The sequence below is a fragment of the Sinocyclocheilus rhinocerous genome, unplaced genomic scaffold (genome assembly GCF_001515625.1).
Source record: "Sinocyclocheilus rhinocerous isolate Xijiao unplaced genomic scaffold, SAMN03320098_v1.1 scaffold2378, whole genome shotgun sequence".
In the NCBI taxonomy this organism is placed as follows: Eukaryota; Metazoa; Chordata; class Actinopteri; order Cypriniformes; family Cyprinidae; genus Sinocyclocheilus; species Sinocyclocheilus rhinocerous.
The window spans coordinates 29,726-44,817 of NW_015655570.1; the positions used below are offsets into that span (position 1 = coordinate 29,726).

General features: G+C 37.6%; 1 protein-coding gene and 1 pseudogene across 1 annotated transcript in view; both read left to right on the top strand.

The window, feature by feature from the left end:
• LOC107718495 (nuclear RNA export factor 1-like) overlaps positions 1-2,359 on the top strand; it is a 17,607-nt pseudogene extending 15,248 nt beyond the window's left edge.
• A 794-nt stretch (positions 2,360-3,153) lies between these two features.
• LOC107718483 (autophagy-related protein 2 homolog A-like) overlaps positions 3,154-15,092 on the top strand; it is a 28,392-nt gene continuing 16,453 nt past the window's right edge. Inside the window, exons 1-15 of the mRNA XM_016525571.1 lie at positions 3,154-3,672; positions 4,357-4,519; positions 4,629-4,778; positions 4,967-5,069; positions 7,272-7,410; positions 8,392-8,592; positions 8,788-8,890; positions 9,491-9,658; positions 10,710-10,849; positions 11,593-11,668; positions 11,773-12,025; positions 12,113-12,254; positions 13,845-13,943; positions 14,050-14,217; positions 14,352-14,616. Of these exons, the coding sequence (XP_016381057.1) occupies positions 3,502-3,672; positions 4,357-4,519; positions 4,629-4,778; positions 4,967-5,069; positions 7,272-7,410; positions 8,392-8,592; positions 8,788-8,890; positions 9,491-9,658; positions 10,710-10,849; positions 11,593-11,668; positions 11,773-12,025; positions 12,113-12,254; positions 13,845-13,943; positions 14,050-14,217; positions 14,352-14,616 (2,341 nt within the window). The 5' untranslated portion in view covers positions 3,154-3,501. The remainder of the gene's footprint in view (positions 3,673-4,356; positions 4,520-4,628; positions 4,779-4,966; positions 5,070-7,271; positions 7,411-8,391; positions 8,593-8,787; positions 8,891-9,490; positions 9,659-10,709; positions 10,850-11,592; positions 11,669-11,772; positions 12,026-12,112; positions 12,255-13,844; positions 13,944-14,049; positions 14,218-14,351; positions 14,617-15,092) is intronic.

Below are 15,092 nucleotides of genomic sequence, written 5' to 3' on the forward strand. Positions count from 1 at the left end.
ATATATACTAACAAAGCACACAGCAAAATTACTAAACTTTAACTAACTACAATTAAAATGAAACTGAAAATATATATATAAAAAAACTGATTCAAAACAATAGTATAATGTCATAATGTAAAAAAAAAAAAAGTGTCCTTAAAGTAGGCTCTTTTTTTGTTACATGTTACATAACTATACATTAAAACTATCATATTTATTATTTATGATTTTTTTTATTTTTGGGATGAATTGTGACCTAGATTTTTGTGAAATTAATCCACACTGCACAATTTTTCTTGGGGAGAGAAATACATTTAAATGTAAAAAAATGTTAGTGTTTGTAAATGTTCAAAATTGTTTATGATATACACGTTTATTTTTGGTTTCATTTCTTATTCCTATAATTTTGCAGGTGCAAGTTAAAAGATTATCATGAGCACAGTCGCAACATCAAGAACATCAAAGAACCCTGTATGTTTCACACATGAGAAGCGAGCAAAAAATAATCAAATAAAAACAGATCAGTATCTGTCATGTATCGTCATCTTCTTCTTTACAGCCATTTGGCTCCACTTGCTAAAACGCTCCCGCCTGACTGTAGTCGCCTTCCTCAATGAGCTCCCAAAGACCCAGCATGACATGAATTCAGTCAATGTTGATGTCAACACATACTCAGTGAGTTCCTCAATGATTTTAACACTGCTTTCACTGGGGCTCTTGTTTTGTAATTTACATTTTTTTGACATCTTGTTGTTTTCCTGTCTTCTCTGTAGAGGACTTTATTAGCGTTCACAGTGAGTGGCGTGTTCAAAGAAGGTGAGTCTTGCTTGAACACAGTTATATGTGTCAGCATAACAGTTGATCAAGTAGCGCTGTGTGTTAAACTCAATGTTTGTTTTCCTCTCTTCAGCTGATGACAATTTGAGTGACCGTGTCAGTGCATTCTCCAGAGTCTTCATCACAGTTCCAGCTCAGAATTCTGGGTAGGAAAAGCCAGCAGCAAATCACAAGCGTGACTAAATAAAAACACTCTCCACTTTGGGCTGTTTCTGCTTTTCTTTGGCTTTTGCTGTAATTGTATTACTTAATATGGTTTCTTCATTTACTGGCTTTCCCCATGGACACACTGAATTTCCCAGAATTCATGTATGTGCGTGTCTGTCCTTTCAGCAGACAGATAAAACAATCATCCTTAGTCACTTGGTTAAAATAACCTCTTACTAACACAAAGTTGATTGGTGCATGTTTTTTTGGTATTCGTTGCATTCTGCAGTCTGTGTATCGTGAACGACGAGCTCTTTGTGAGGAACGCCACCAGCGAGGAAATACGTTGTGCATTTGCAGCACTAGCTCCGGCCCCCTCGATTAGTTCAGTGCTGCCCACCCTCACTGCATCCCAGCAGGAAATGCTCTCTGCTTTCTCCCAGAAGTCTGAAATGAACCTGGAATGGTCTCAAAAGTGAGCAGAGAGCAAAAACTATGCTCTTATACTTGCAAATCGTAATTATAGAGCTAGATATAGATGAATTATGTGGAAAATACTAGGGCTGGGCAATATGAATAATACAAAAAATAGCTAATACAAAAGCAGCTATTTTGCTATTTATTTTTTTATTTAATTGCATCCAAAAATGTATGGCTGTAAGTTATAATGCAGTAGAGTGTAGTATTAGCAAGACCACTTTACATTATTTATACATTTCATTATTATACATTTTCATTTGAAAAATATTTAAATTTGAAATAGACATTATCACATGGTTATTTTTAGAATATAAAACATTTTTCATTGAATTTCTACTTAAGATGACTATACAAGTTGCCCTTAATTGATATAAGATTTTGTTCATACTGCCCATCCCTAGTCAATATTATCCCAACCCTGTTGGTAAGGCTTGTGTATTGCTGTCAGATGTCTACAGTATAATGCATGGGATTTTCACAGACCTGCTCAGATTTTCACAGAACTCAAGGTATGAATCTACTTGGCCAGTTGATAGAAATGCAATATGTACAATATATCCTCATTTCAGCAGTTCTGTTTGCTGTCCATAAATAATCTGAAATTAAAAGATACTTGGCATTAACCACGGAAAGCCCCACTAGATTAAATGTTTCCAAAGCTGATTAACCTTCTCAAAACTTGTTGCTTGTCTTTGTTGTTGATTAGTGTTCAGATGGACAATCTGAAGTGGACCATGTGCATTTGAAATCTAATTGCATCCATTTTGAGACTTTGGGACTTGAAACTTGTCATGTTATTCATTATAATATTTTACCTCCTTTAGGCTCAAGGAAAGATCCCAGAAGCTGCTTTCATAAAACAACAACAGACATACAGCAATGCATATTTATGTACATAGTTTTATTTGTTGTTTAGCAGACATTTAATTATGATGTGTTCAACTGAAATGAAACAGAAACTTGTTTTATATTATAGCATTTTATTTGATTTTTTTTTCTTAAAATGGTTCTACATCAGGTTTATGCTTGAATAAATTACAGCACTTTTTCTGCATTAATTTTAAAAGCACCTTTTCTGTTTTAATTGTGATGTCTAAAGTATTTGCTGAGCTTTTGTTGGTTTTGTGTTAAATGTGATGTTTTCACCGCAATAAAGTTTGTTTATTCCGGCTTTTCTCAGCAAGGTAAACTTGTGGGCACATGTGATTGAATTTGTTTCTTTATAAGACTATTAATAATACAGAATGAGTAGGAGTGTTGAATTTATTATATACCACACCAGTGATGGTATTACATGGTAGTTCTATGGAACCGAAACAATACTTAATCGAATCTTTATTAGACCAGATGAAACTTCTAAATTATCTAAGCTAACAGAGTGTGTTAAAAATGTAAAAGATTGGATGACCAATAATTTTCTCCTATTAAATTCGGATAAAACAGAGATATTACTTATTGGATTACAATTTGCAACTAGACGGATGAAAAGCGCTATACAAATAACCTTGAATTGAATTGAATTAGATAAGGCTCTACACAATAAAAATAATATAAATCTGCGTAAGATTGGGTACAGCAAGTTCGAGTCATTATGTCTAAATCTGGATGAAGCGTTCAAGTTGACCGTCCCAACATGGCGATTTGACGCATCCAACTTCCGGCATCTTCAGCTATGTTGACGTCATGACGCACACTCGTTCAGTAAGAGTATGAAAACAACAAACAACCCGTTGGCCAGAGGAACCATAGAGGACCTGTCGAATATTTCAGTGGCATCTATTATTAAAAGTAGAACCGGAGTGACCCGTTTGAACACAGAGATCCTCTTTTAAACGCTGCTTTGGACAACCTGACGTCCAAAAACGAAGAACCAGGGGATTTTGGTGTCAAAGGACAGGAAGTTAGACGGTTTTACCCCTTCTTGTCCATCGTAGTACGCTTTAATTATTGTATTCTCATTTTCACACACTACCGAGGGGGGTTTAGGTCTGTTATGCAGGACTGGTGTCTTGTTCCGCCGCCTCTCTGCTCCCTCTCCCCGTCTGCTCTGGACCTATGTCTCGGTGGCTCTTCCCCTGGTCGGGCTCAATAAAGAAACGGGCCTGTCGGTACCTCCTGCAACACTACCTGGGCCACTTCTTGGAGGAAAGACTTAGTTTGGACCAGCTGAGCTTGGACCTGTATAATGGCAGCGGGGTCATTACAGAAATCAACCTGGATGTGTGGGTAAGTGTGGGGTACGACATGCCCAGGCCAGTTTCCTTGTCCAAGTGGCCTTTATTTCCAGTATTTCGTAATATCTAGTCTTGAGTATGAGATCAACACATCTTGTTAGTTGAAGGAGCACTCATGTCTCCAAGAGTTTGATGACTTGTGCAGAAAAGGCTGCATCATAGATCCTCTTCCTGGTCCTAAGTCACAGTGATCAAGGCTTACTAACTTTTGCTTTCACATTTTGAGTCTAATTACTTTATAATGTTTTTCAGTTTTTGTGGTGTTGTCGTTTAGTTTTTCAAAGTTGGGCCTGCAAGGGAGTGCTAAGAAGTCTGTGTAAAAAAAAAAATTAAAAAAAATAGAAAAAAAGTAAATAATAAAAATTAAATTTAACTCAATAAATGAAAAATTAAATAAAAATGTTTTAAATCAAACAGTACAAGATTATATATAACAATGTAAACACTTTTTCAAATAATATTTTACACTTTTTTTACAGTATGTATTGGGTCTATATACATACAAATATATAGCTGCCTTTTCAATTTTAGGATGAGGGTGATTATATTCTGTGGCATCTAAAAGACTGAAAACCCCTGATCATCCTTCCCCTGTTTCGCAGTCATTTTGACAACTTCTTATATGTGATCACTTGTTCTTCAGATTCCCTAACTATATTCTGAATCCTCTTTTCAGGCAGTGAACGAGTTGTTGGAGTCATTGGGAGCGCCGCTGGAGATTGTTGAAGGTTTTGTGAACAGCATCACAGTGACAATTCCCTGGGCGGCACTCGTGACAGAACACTGCACCCTTGAAATCACTGGATTGCAAATAACATGCAGACCCAAATACAGAACCAGTGAGTTCTGTGGACTGTTCTTTGTGTGCTCATTTGGTTTGATACATAGAACCGTATTTTATACGGGACTGACTTATTGTTCAATTGTGTTTTCTCTGATCTCTGTTAGATGGAAATTGGGATTCCCAAGGGTGGTCGTCATGCATGACGTCCAGCATGCAGCTGGCCCAGGAGTGCCTGAAGGACCCACCCGAGGCGTCAGAAGAGCCGCCTGCTCCGCTGGAGGGGCTGGAAATGTTTGCACAGACCATCGAGACAGGTGTGTGGCATTTCTTGTGTCTAGGAGTGTGGTTCTGTACATTTGCTTTCTTGATTCATTAAGTAAAACTGTTAGATGACCGACTGAGTGTGTATTATCACAAACTTATGAACTTATCAACATTGGAAAGCGTTCACTTAGTGTATTAAGTGTTTTTTGTTTTTTTTTGACTGTTTGTGTGTTTGCAGTCCTACGTCGAATAAAAGTCACCTTTCTGGACACCATCGTGCGAGTAGAACATCATTCCCTGGATGCTGAGACTGGGGTTGCCTTAGAGATGCGCATTAAACGGTGAGGCCATGAATTACATCTTTGCACATTCATGGATGTATTATGTTGTTTTTTTCTTTTTATTTATAAAGTAGGATGGTTTGGTGTGCCAGATATGGTAACTCAGGGAGATGTGCCATTAAAGAATGGCATGAATCTTGAAAACGTTCAATCTGATTATTACTCAAAAATGCAGTAATGTTCAAAAGTTTGGGGTCAGATTTGTTCATGAAAAGCTCACCAAGTCTGCATTTATATGTCCAAAATACAGTAGAAACAGAAGTATTGTTAAATATTTTTACACTTTAAAAGAGCTGTTTTCTATTTTAATATGTTTTTAAAAAATGTATTTATTCCTGATGCAAAGCTGAATTTTCAGCATCATTACTCCAGTCTTCAGTGTCACATGATCTTTCAGAAATCTTTCTAATATGCTGATTTGCTGCTCAAGAAAACATGTTATTATCATCAGTGATAAAAACAGTTGTGCTGCCTAATATTTTTGTGGAAACTTTGATACATCTCTTTCACAATACTTTGATGAATGGAACATTCAAAAGAACAGCATTTATTTGAAATGTAACATCTTAAATGGCTTTCCTGTCACTTAGATCTTTCCTGATCATTTTAATGTGTCCTTGCTAAATAAAAGTATTATTTTCTTTAAAATAATTGCAATGACCCTAAACCTTCGAACAGCAGTGTGTGTTATTGGAAAAACATATTTTTCCAAGTCAAGATACATGAAAAACTCTGCATTCTTTTAGTTGACTCACAGGTTAAACTAATGGCTCGTTTCCACTGAGCGGTACGGTTCGGTACAGTACAGTACAGTACGCAATTATTTCCGTTTCCACTGTCAGAAGTTGTGAATAGTACCAAAATAGCGAACCGTACCGTACCACTTTTTTGGTACCCTTCCATTGGGGTACCTAGCACAGCAAAGGGTACCAAAAGGGTGGAGCTAAACTCACTGCAGAACGTTGATTAGTTGACTAGAATCGTCACTTTTGCGTGATACAATGGGATAAAGCGTCCTTCACTCGTTCTGCTTTGCTGTCCATGAGTGTTGGGCTTATTTACATCAGTCATGAAATGCAGTTTTTCAGGCGAGAATGTAATTGTTTAAAACTCAAATCTGTGGTTTATTTATAAAAATAGCACCTATTTGAAAATTTGCTATGCCAATTTCGAAGCTTCAGGCGATCACCGGGCTCTTAGTGCTAATGTATCCGCATAGAGCAGCCTTAGCTCGTCTAGTCCTTCTGACATTTGACGCTGGCTCTGATGTCTCTGTAGTGATTAAACACGAGATACAATTCGTTTTGGGTAGGCTATACTTCACAGGCATTCTTGGTCTCATGAATCTATTATTTATTCCTGGTCATATCGTTTTGGCTGAGCACAATGTTATGTTTAACTTTATATTATATTTATTTTGAACTTTACCGTAGTACAGCGCTGACTTTGTAGCATACGTTTGACTGAATTGTTTGCTTTTGTCTTTATTTCCTCTTATATAAGCCTCTTATACTTTGTACTTATACTTTTATAATGGCTATTATTGTTCATTAAAACTGACATTTAACAAAAAGAGGCAGAGTTGTGCTTATTGTCACGCTTTATCGTCGATCGCTACTTTTCGGCATACACCACGAAGGATCAAGAAGGGTACTATTGGCAGTGGAAACGCAAGCTGGATCAGGGTTACCCGTACCGAATCGTACTGTACTGAACTGTACTGTACCGTACCGCTCAATAATATCGCTTATCGCAATTATTTCTGGGGCAATATATTGCACAACAAAAAGTTGTTATCGTGACAGGCCTACTTTTGTCTTTATTTCCTCTTATATAAGCCTCTTATTCTTTGTACTTATACTTTTATAATGGCTATTATTGTTCATTAAAACGGACAAGTTGTGTTTATTGTCGCGCTTTATCGTCGATCGCTACTTTCCGGCATACACCACAGTCTATGCATACACCACGCCTATCAAGAAGGGTACTATTGGCAATGAAACGCAAGCTGGATCAGGGTTACCCGTACCGAATCGTACTGTACTGAATTGTACTGTACCGTACCGCTCAGTGGAAACGAGCCATAAAAATCCATCAATCATATCCTTCAAACAAACCTTGAGTGCTTGAGTTTCCTAGAGTGCATTCCATTGTTTGTGACGATCTGTGTTCTGCCCCTGGTGGTAACATGTGATACTGCAGGGTGGACTATTGTGATGAGGCTGTGAGAGACTCAAGCCAGACAGTGCCTGTAGACATCCACCAACCACCAGCCTTCCTGCACAAGATCCTACAGCTCAACTCCGTACAGCTCCTCTATGAGACTCTCGGAGGTTCACAGGTCAGAGAAACTATACAACCTGTTAGTTAGTGGCTTTGCACTTTCAATGACTCACACTTTTTTCTGCATTTCACTTACATGCCAGCTTGTGTATTAATAATTAACATTGTGTACTGCAAATATTGTTGCCTCTCATGATAAATTGCTTGTGATGTTCCTTATTTGTAAGTCGCTTCGGTTAAAAGCATCTGCCAAATGAATAAATATAATGGGCCTCATTCATGAAACACGAGCAGAATAAATGTTTGTGTAAATCGTTTGTAAAGCTGTTCTGATGTAAATTTTCGGATTCATGAAAGTGTTCCTATTTTCAAAATGTTAGTTGGTACCAAAGAAATGTACACCTGCTCCCTGCCATGTGTAAATGGTGCGTAAAACGTTCTGTGTTCTTTTTGGCAAACTGATGACACTGAATTTTGATGCACTGCCATCATAATATTGTACAAGTTTGTTTGCCCCGGGTTTTTTTTTTTTAATTTTTGTAGCTGAGAGTTGATAAACTGTTTAGCTTAGGGTAAAACGCAGCGCTTGTCACTGTCACTTTTTACCCGGCCGTCCAATCAGTGGACAAGAGGCAGGACAAATTCTACACCGACCAATCATCCTACTTGTACAACAACTGAACAACAATAGAGAAGTTAACATTGCTGGTTACTGCATTTTTATATTTAGTAATATTCTTCAAATTCCACTGCGTTCCTGGACACGCAATTTGCGTAGCTGTAATTATAGGCGAGGATTATGGTAATTGTGAATGAGCGTGCACGAGCGCCCTATTTACGAATGATTGGAATTCATTAACATACACATGTTTAACTATCAAATCGGACGTTTACGAAGCGTTTGTGAATCCGGAGGAGAGTTTTCGGGAAGGTCCGTTTTACGCGCAAATTATTCAGAATTTACTCCTATATTTACAAATGTTTCATGACTGAGGCCCAATGTCTGTAATGGACAGTGTCTTTCAACTCATCCATTTAGGGGCTGGTTTATTCTGATGACATGGCCAGCAGCAGGGAGACGGATAAGACAGATGAAAATGATGATGATGATGCATCTGATGCCCCTCAATCATTGCATCCCACCCCGAAGCCCCCAGAGCCTCTGCTGATTGGACAATGCTCCGGATTCATAGAGACAACGGTCAAAATAAAACAGAATGAAATGCTGCCTGGGCCCAAGGTTTGTCTGCACAATAAAAATAAAAAAGACTGAATAGGAATATTTTATGGATGTTCGTGATTCTTCTGAATCAGTGAGATCAAATGATCAAATCATTCGGCTTCATCATGCATAAAGGAGTTTGATTAGTCCAAAACAGGAGATTTATGTTTCTTTCATTGTTAACTGAGCGGAGTTTCCTCTTTTTCCTCTTAGTTGGAGTTGGATGGTAAAGTAGGGTGTCTCCACCTGCTGCTGTCCCCCAGTCAGATTACACACCTGACGGACCTCCTGTCCTCCCTCTGCATTGAGACATCAGGTAACATGAGCACTCTATTCTCTGTTTGCTCATCGATTTTAATATGCTTTATGTCTCGCTTTCTCCCTTTTCAAATGAGACACATCATCATATGGCTGTTTGCACCAGCCTTAATTTAAAGCCTTTTTCAGAATCAGATTGTTCTCTATTTGCCAAGTGTGCACAAGCTCACAAGGAATTTGATACGGTTTCTAGGAGCTCTAGGTACTTACATACATATATATGCAAAAATAAACAGAAAGAAAAAAAATTAAAAGTATACTACTAATTGTATTATTATTAAAATGATAAAACATATCCTACTGTCTAACCCCTGGGTTGCATAAGCACCATAAGGATATTAATCTATAAAAAACAACTGGATAGTGGTGGGTGTACTAGCTGTTCAAAATGGAGATCGCCTGCACTCTAAAAAATGCTGGGTTGTTTCAACCCAACTTTGGGTCAAATATGGACTAACCCAACTGTTGGGTTACATTTTTACATTAAATTTTTAACCCAAAAGTTGGGTTAGTCCATATTTGACCCAAAGTTGGGTTGAAACAACCCAGCATTTTTTAGAGTTGTGTTGATCACCGCTTTTCTTTCTCTGTTTGTCAGAGGGCAGTGGTGGTGTTGGTGTGTCCGGTGGGGGGGTTTCTAGGCCTCTGGGTTCTGATGATCTGCGATTGATTGAAGAGGATCTTAGTAAGCAGCTGAACTCAGAAATGTATGACAGAGATCTGGAGCTGGATGCAGAGCCCTATGTCAACAGCATGGAGAACAGAGGTGAGATGAGAATAGTCAATATTTTGTTGAGATTATTATAGAACATTGATTATAATTATGGGTTCAGACTAGCATACTACTGTATTGCTATTTTTGCAGCAAGTGCGTGCAGTTTTATCATGCATGACATACTTGTATGACTTGCAACATTTGCTAAATTGTGTAGTGTACAACCAGAGTGTGGAATATTGTATTCCCCAATGCAATATGCTCGACCTGACCTTCAGTTTCATTTGTGACAGTATCAGCATGCCAGGAAGCAATAAGAGTTAGGGTATTTAACTTCTCTTTATATATACTTTTTTGATTAAAATATAAAATATTTCTGAGATGAAAACTGGATTGCCCTTGCTAAAAAACACACAAAAAATAGTAGGCCATATATAGCCAGGGGCCTCATTTATAAAGATGTGCGTATAATGATCCTAAATGTGAATGTACAGCAGTTTCCGAAATGTTGTTATAAACAATTTATAAAACGACAATATGCACAAAAAATTTTCCTAAATGCATCCATCTTTATAAATCACAGATCATCTTATATTTAACGCAGTGTGTTTAAGAGCATCAACTCGCCCTACAGAACGGCCACAAACATCTTTTTGTTTCGGTAGAAGTACCACACTCAATATCAGTGGGCAAGGAAATCCAAGAACGCTCTCAAAAAATTTATGTGATTACCTATTTATTAATGTGATTACTAATTTACATTTTCATAAACAATGTTTAAGTTATTGAATAACTGTTATATGAGTGCCAAAAATTTTGTACACATGTTGTTCAGTTGGTGTATACATAAGAACATTTTCACGTCAGTTTCTGCCTTGATGAAAGCCAATTTGTTCCTCACATTTGACATTGGATAAAATCCATGAAATGTAGGTTTAAATCCGATCTTACATAAATTTTACAAATGAGGCCTCAGGCTCTTGATGCTGGTCTGTTTTTATTTTCTGAAACTATTTGCAGTTTAGTATTTTGCCAACATTTCTTAATTTTGTCTGTGTTTGTCATTCTGTGTTTTGCATTTGTGACTGTTCTTCTGTCTCAGAGATGTTTTATTCGATGGGTCCTGGTATGACCAGCAGTGTGTTGTCAACACGCTCTGGGAGTGAATTATCTGACAGCGATATGGAATCGTCCATTCATAGCCAAAGCAGCCTGGCTCAAACAAACCCTCTGTCTCCACAGGTCAGTGCTGCTATGAACTCAAATGTGTATAGGTCTTTTCTCATCATGGTCAGCATATTTTGTATTTCTGTTGTTCAGAAACTGAACAATTCATTCAGGTGTGCAAATGTTTGTCAGAGAATGACAAAAAATTCACGTCAAGCTTAGTTTGAATAGCTTGAAAAAATGTGTTCTTGTCAAGACATGTTAGATTTACTGTATAGCATGTCACATCGAAGACTGTGTTTTGCTAATTCTTTTATTCTTAATATATAATGCATGCACTTTTCTGACCACATATTAATTGATAGGCTATATTTTCAAAACTAAACTAGCAAAACATGAAAATTAAAAATGGTGAAAAAGAAATGGTGACGATATACAGTTCCTGCAGCTTAAGAAGTAGAGCATGGCAAGGTCATGGGTTCGATGACCAGTGAATGCATGAACTGATAAACTGTAAAATTTTAATGCAATAGACCTTAGTTTGGATAGATGCCAAATTGAATTTGACACGAATGAAAACGAGAATGTGAGAGATAGACTTGCAGTTTTTACAATGGCATGGGCTGTATAAAGGTTCTAGATCACATGTTTAAACTTTTACAGGATCTAGTTATACAGAATCTTAGATACACTCTTTCCCTTATACTTTCATATACATTTCAATATATTGATTTTGATTAAGCCAATAGACCTGTTATGCATCAGCTATCTATGTACAGCGTGTATGATTGGCTAGCACTTTTATATGTCTATTACAGGGAATGCTCAACTGTCCTCGTCGTTATCCTGTACCAGGATCCTTATCTAGTTTGCCTCAATGTAGCAGACCTCCCAGTATGTATTTAAACTTGTTTTAAACAACACATTGTGTGTGTCACTGCATTCCATTTATGTTTTCTCTTGCAATCCATCATCAGTCTTTGTTTTTCTCCCAATAGAACGGTCGTCTCGAAGTAGTCAATCAGAGCCGCTGAAACCAGACTCCTTGCTCCGCCTCTCTCTGGGCGGAGTCACACTTACTCTTTTAGAGCAGGACCCGCCTCCTGGGCCAGATGGGCTCTCCTCATTGGCTGAGGTGTCACAGTTGTTTTTCCGTGAGCTTGCGTTCTTTAAGGACGGCATGTTTAGTGAGAGAGACTTCCACAATCTGAGAGGAAGCTTTGCTAAAGCATGTCCCCATTCCCACATCAGGTATGGCAGGAATTACCTGCTGTGCTCACCTACTATATATACATGTACACACACTCTTTTTGACTCTCTCTGACCTCTGGTCTTCAGGATGACCGGTGCAGCAGTGCAGCTGACATGTGAGATGCGTAGCGCAGGGCGGCACACCCGAGCCACGACCTCTGACCTCTCCTTCAGCAGGCTGGAACTGCTGGAGTGCCTGTGGGAGTCAGGCGGTCCACAGTACACAGAGGTACACGGCATACCTGCAAACTCTTGCACCCAAATTTTATTATTTATCAGGCCTTTCTGGGTTTGCTCTTTTGAGCCCTAAAACTCAGTAATAAAATTAGTTGGATTGTTTTTTCTTTAAATTGATTGGTGAGTCATCGAGGTTTACCAAAATGCACCAAAATCTGATTTACAGTGCAGATTGTAAAACCATATTTTTTTGTTTTTTATTTCAGCTGAAGTGTAGATGGTTTCTGCACCAAAACAGTGCTAACTTAGTTACAGTAAAGTGCAATTTGTTCATGTATTAATATTTTGAACTAACTTTTATTTTAATAATATTAATACATTAATACACTGTGTATTGATCTAGGTTAATGTTGATTTGTAAAAAATAAATAAAATTGAAAAAAAAAATCTGCTTTATTAGAGTTCTCTGCCGATTTCTTTCAAAATAAAAGCTTGATGGTTTGAACATTAAAAATTAAGAAATTAGGATGTTATTATTTTTAATCATAATAATAATAAAATAATAATAATTGTTCAGCCCTACAAAAAAGCACAGCAAACCTAAACGCATTTGAAATCGCAATCACAGTTTTTATCAGGAAAAATCACAATTATGTTTTTCCTCAAATCGTGCAGCACTATTAGAAACATCTAATCTAATACATTAACTAATGTTAAGGGATTGAAGCTTATTGTTAAGTTGTATTGATCTAGGTTAATGTTGATTTGTAAAAAATAAATAAAATAGAAAAAAAAAATTAGAGTTCTCTGCCGATTTCTTTCAAAATAAAAGCTTGATGGTTTGAACATTAAAAATTAAGAAATTAGGATGTTATTATTTTTAATCATAATAATAATAAAATAATAATAATTGTTCAGCCCTACAAACAAGCACAGCAAACCTAAACGCATTTGAAATCGCAATCACAGTTTTTATCAGGAAAAATCACAATTATGTTTTTCCTCAAATCGTGCAGCACTATTAGAAACATCTAATCTAATACATTAACTAATGTTAAGGGATTGAAGCTTATTGTTAAGTGTTACCATTTAGTTTTTCTGATCATTTCCACCCTCTCTCTGACCCTTAAAGTTATAATAAGCTTGGGATTAAATTGTTGGATCTTGAAGACTACATGCAGATGACTTCTGCTGTGGTTGGCTGGCCTCCACATACTGGCCAAACGCTGAAAACAATAACTTTTTGAACTCTCTTATTTAAAGCAAAGAGCAAGTTAAGTCCTGTTTTTCATTATACATTCTCTTGAAACACTTTTGTAGCATCATTTTGTTTCATTTTTAATCCCTGTTGCACTCTAGACCACAATCTGGACTGTCAAAACAGTCAAACCCTTATTATCAGAAAATTACCAGTTGGTCACCAAATTATTACAGTGGTGTAATGGTGTAATATAGTCACATGTCCGAGGCTTTGCCAACTGCTCAGGGAGAATTGTAAACAGATGTGAATACAGTTTGAGTTACGACAAGTCAGACGGCCAAAAGTTGGCAAATCCAGCAGGAGACATCATGTAGGCTGATGAAGGTTCTGGAAGAGTTCCTTTAAAATGAGCATGTGTGTCCACACATTTTCTTTTCCCAGCTTTTGCAGTTCCAGTCAGCCGGTCTCTTCACTATGGGCACCACTGCCAGACCCTGTGCCCAGTTCCACCTTAGTCTCTCTGAGAAGCACATGCGTAAGGTACTACAGCTTGACAGAGTCCTATGGCATTGATTTGCAAGTAATTGTGTCTTTTATACATTCAGCGATAGATCTATATGAAACTCTTTTTCCTGTTCTCCTATAGAGGGGAAGCAGGCGTCGTGTGATACGCAGGGAGAGCTCTCTGCGGATTGAGCTCGGGGAGCTCAACTCTGAGTTAGACCTGGACATTATAGGCCGACTGGAGGACATCCTGCAAGCCCTGAGGCACTGTCCAGCGCCGCCTCAAAGAAACACAGCACAGGCTGCAGAGGTCACTAGACTCTCCTGATCAAAAACAACAACATAATACCCCTACCTCAGCAAAAAAAATTGTTTATTTTTTAAACCTTACACAATAAAATTATTTGTAATGTATGGTCTAATCCTCTCTCTTTTTCTCTGCAGTCTCATTTGTTGGAGCTCCATTCTTCTCTCCTGCTTCAATCTCCTTATGCCGTGTTGAAGGTCCGTTTCCCCATCCCTGACCTTCGACCCCCGGGGCTGAGGCGGCCACTGAGCCAGCGTGCAGTGCGCAGTGAGATCTTGAGCCTGCAGATCTCTAATCTGGAGCTGAAGTCTCAGCAGGGGCCAGACATTCAGCAGGACGGCCCCTGCAGCCCAGGGGCCAAACTCACCAAGCTACTGGAGGCCTGTTTCACTGATATGCACGGTGAGGCATCCAAAGATCAAAATTAGCATTTATTTTTCTCAGTTATCATATACGCTAGCGTTCAAAAGTTTGATGTCAGTAAGATTTTTTTTTTTTTAGAAATTAATACAGCAAGGACATATTCAGTTAATCAACAGTGAAAGTTTAGAATGTTACAAAATATTTCTGTTTCAAATAAATGCTGTTCTTAATGTTACTTAATATTCATCAAGGAATTCTGTTAAAATGTGTCCACAAAAATATTAAGCAGCACAATTGTTTCAACAATGATAATAATTAAAAATATTTCTTAAGCAGCAAATCAGCATATTAGAATGATTTCTGAAGGATCATGTGACACTGAAGACTGGAGTAATGATGCTGAAAATTCAGCTTTGCATTACAGGAATGAATTACATTTTAAAGTATATTCAAATATAAAACAGTTATTTTTCATTTGTATCCATTGAGACTATTACTGTGTACAGTATTACCCT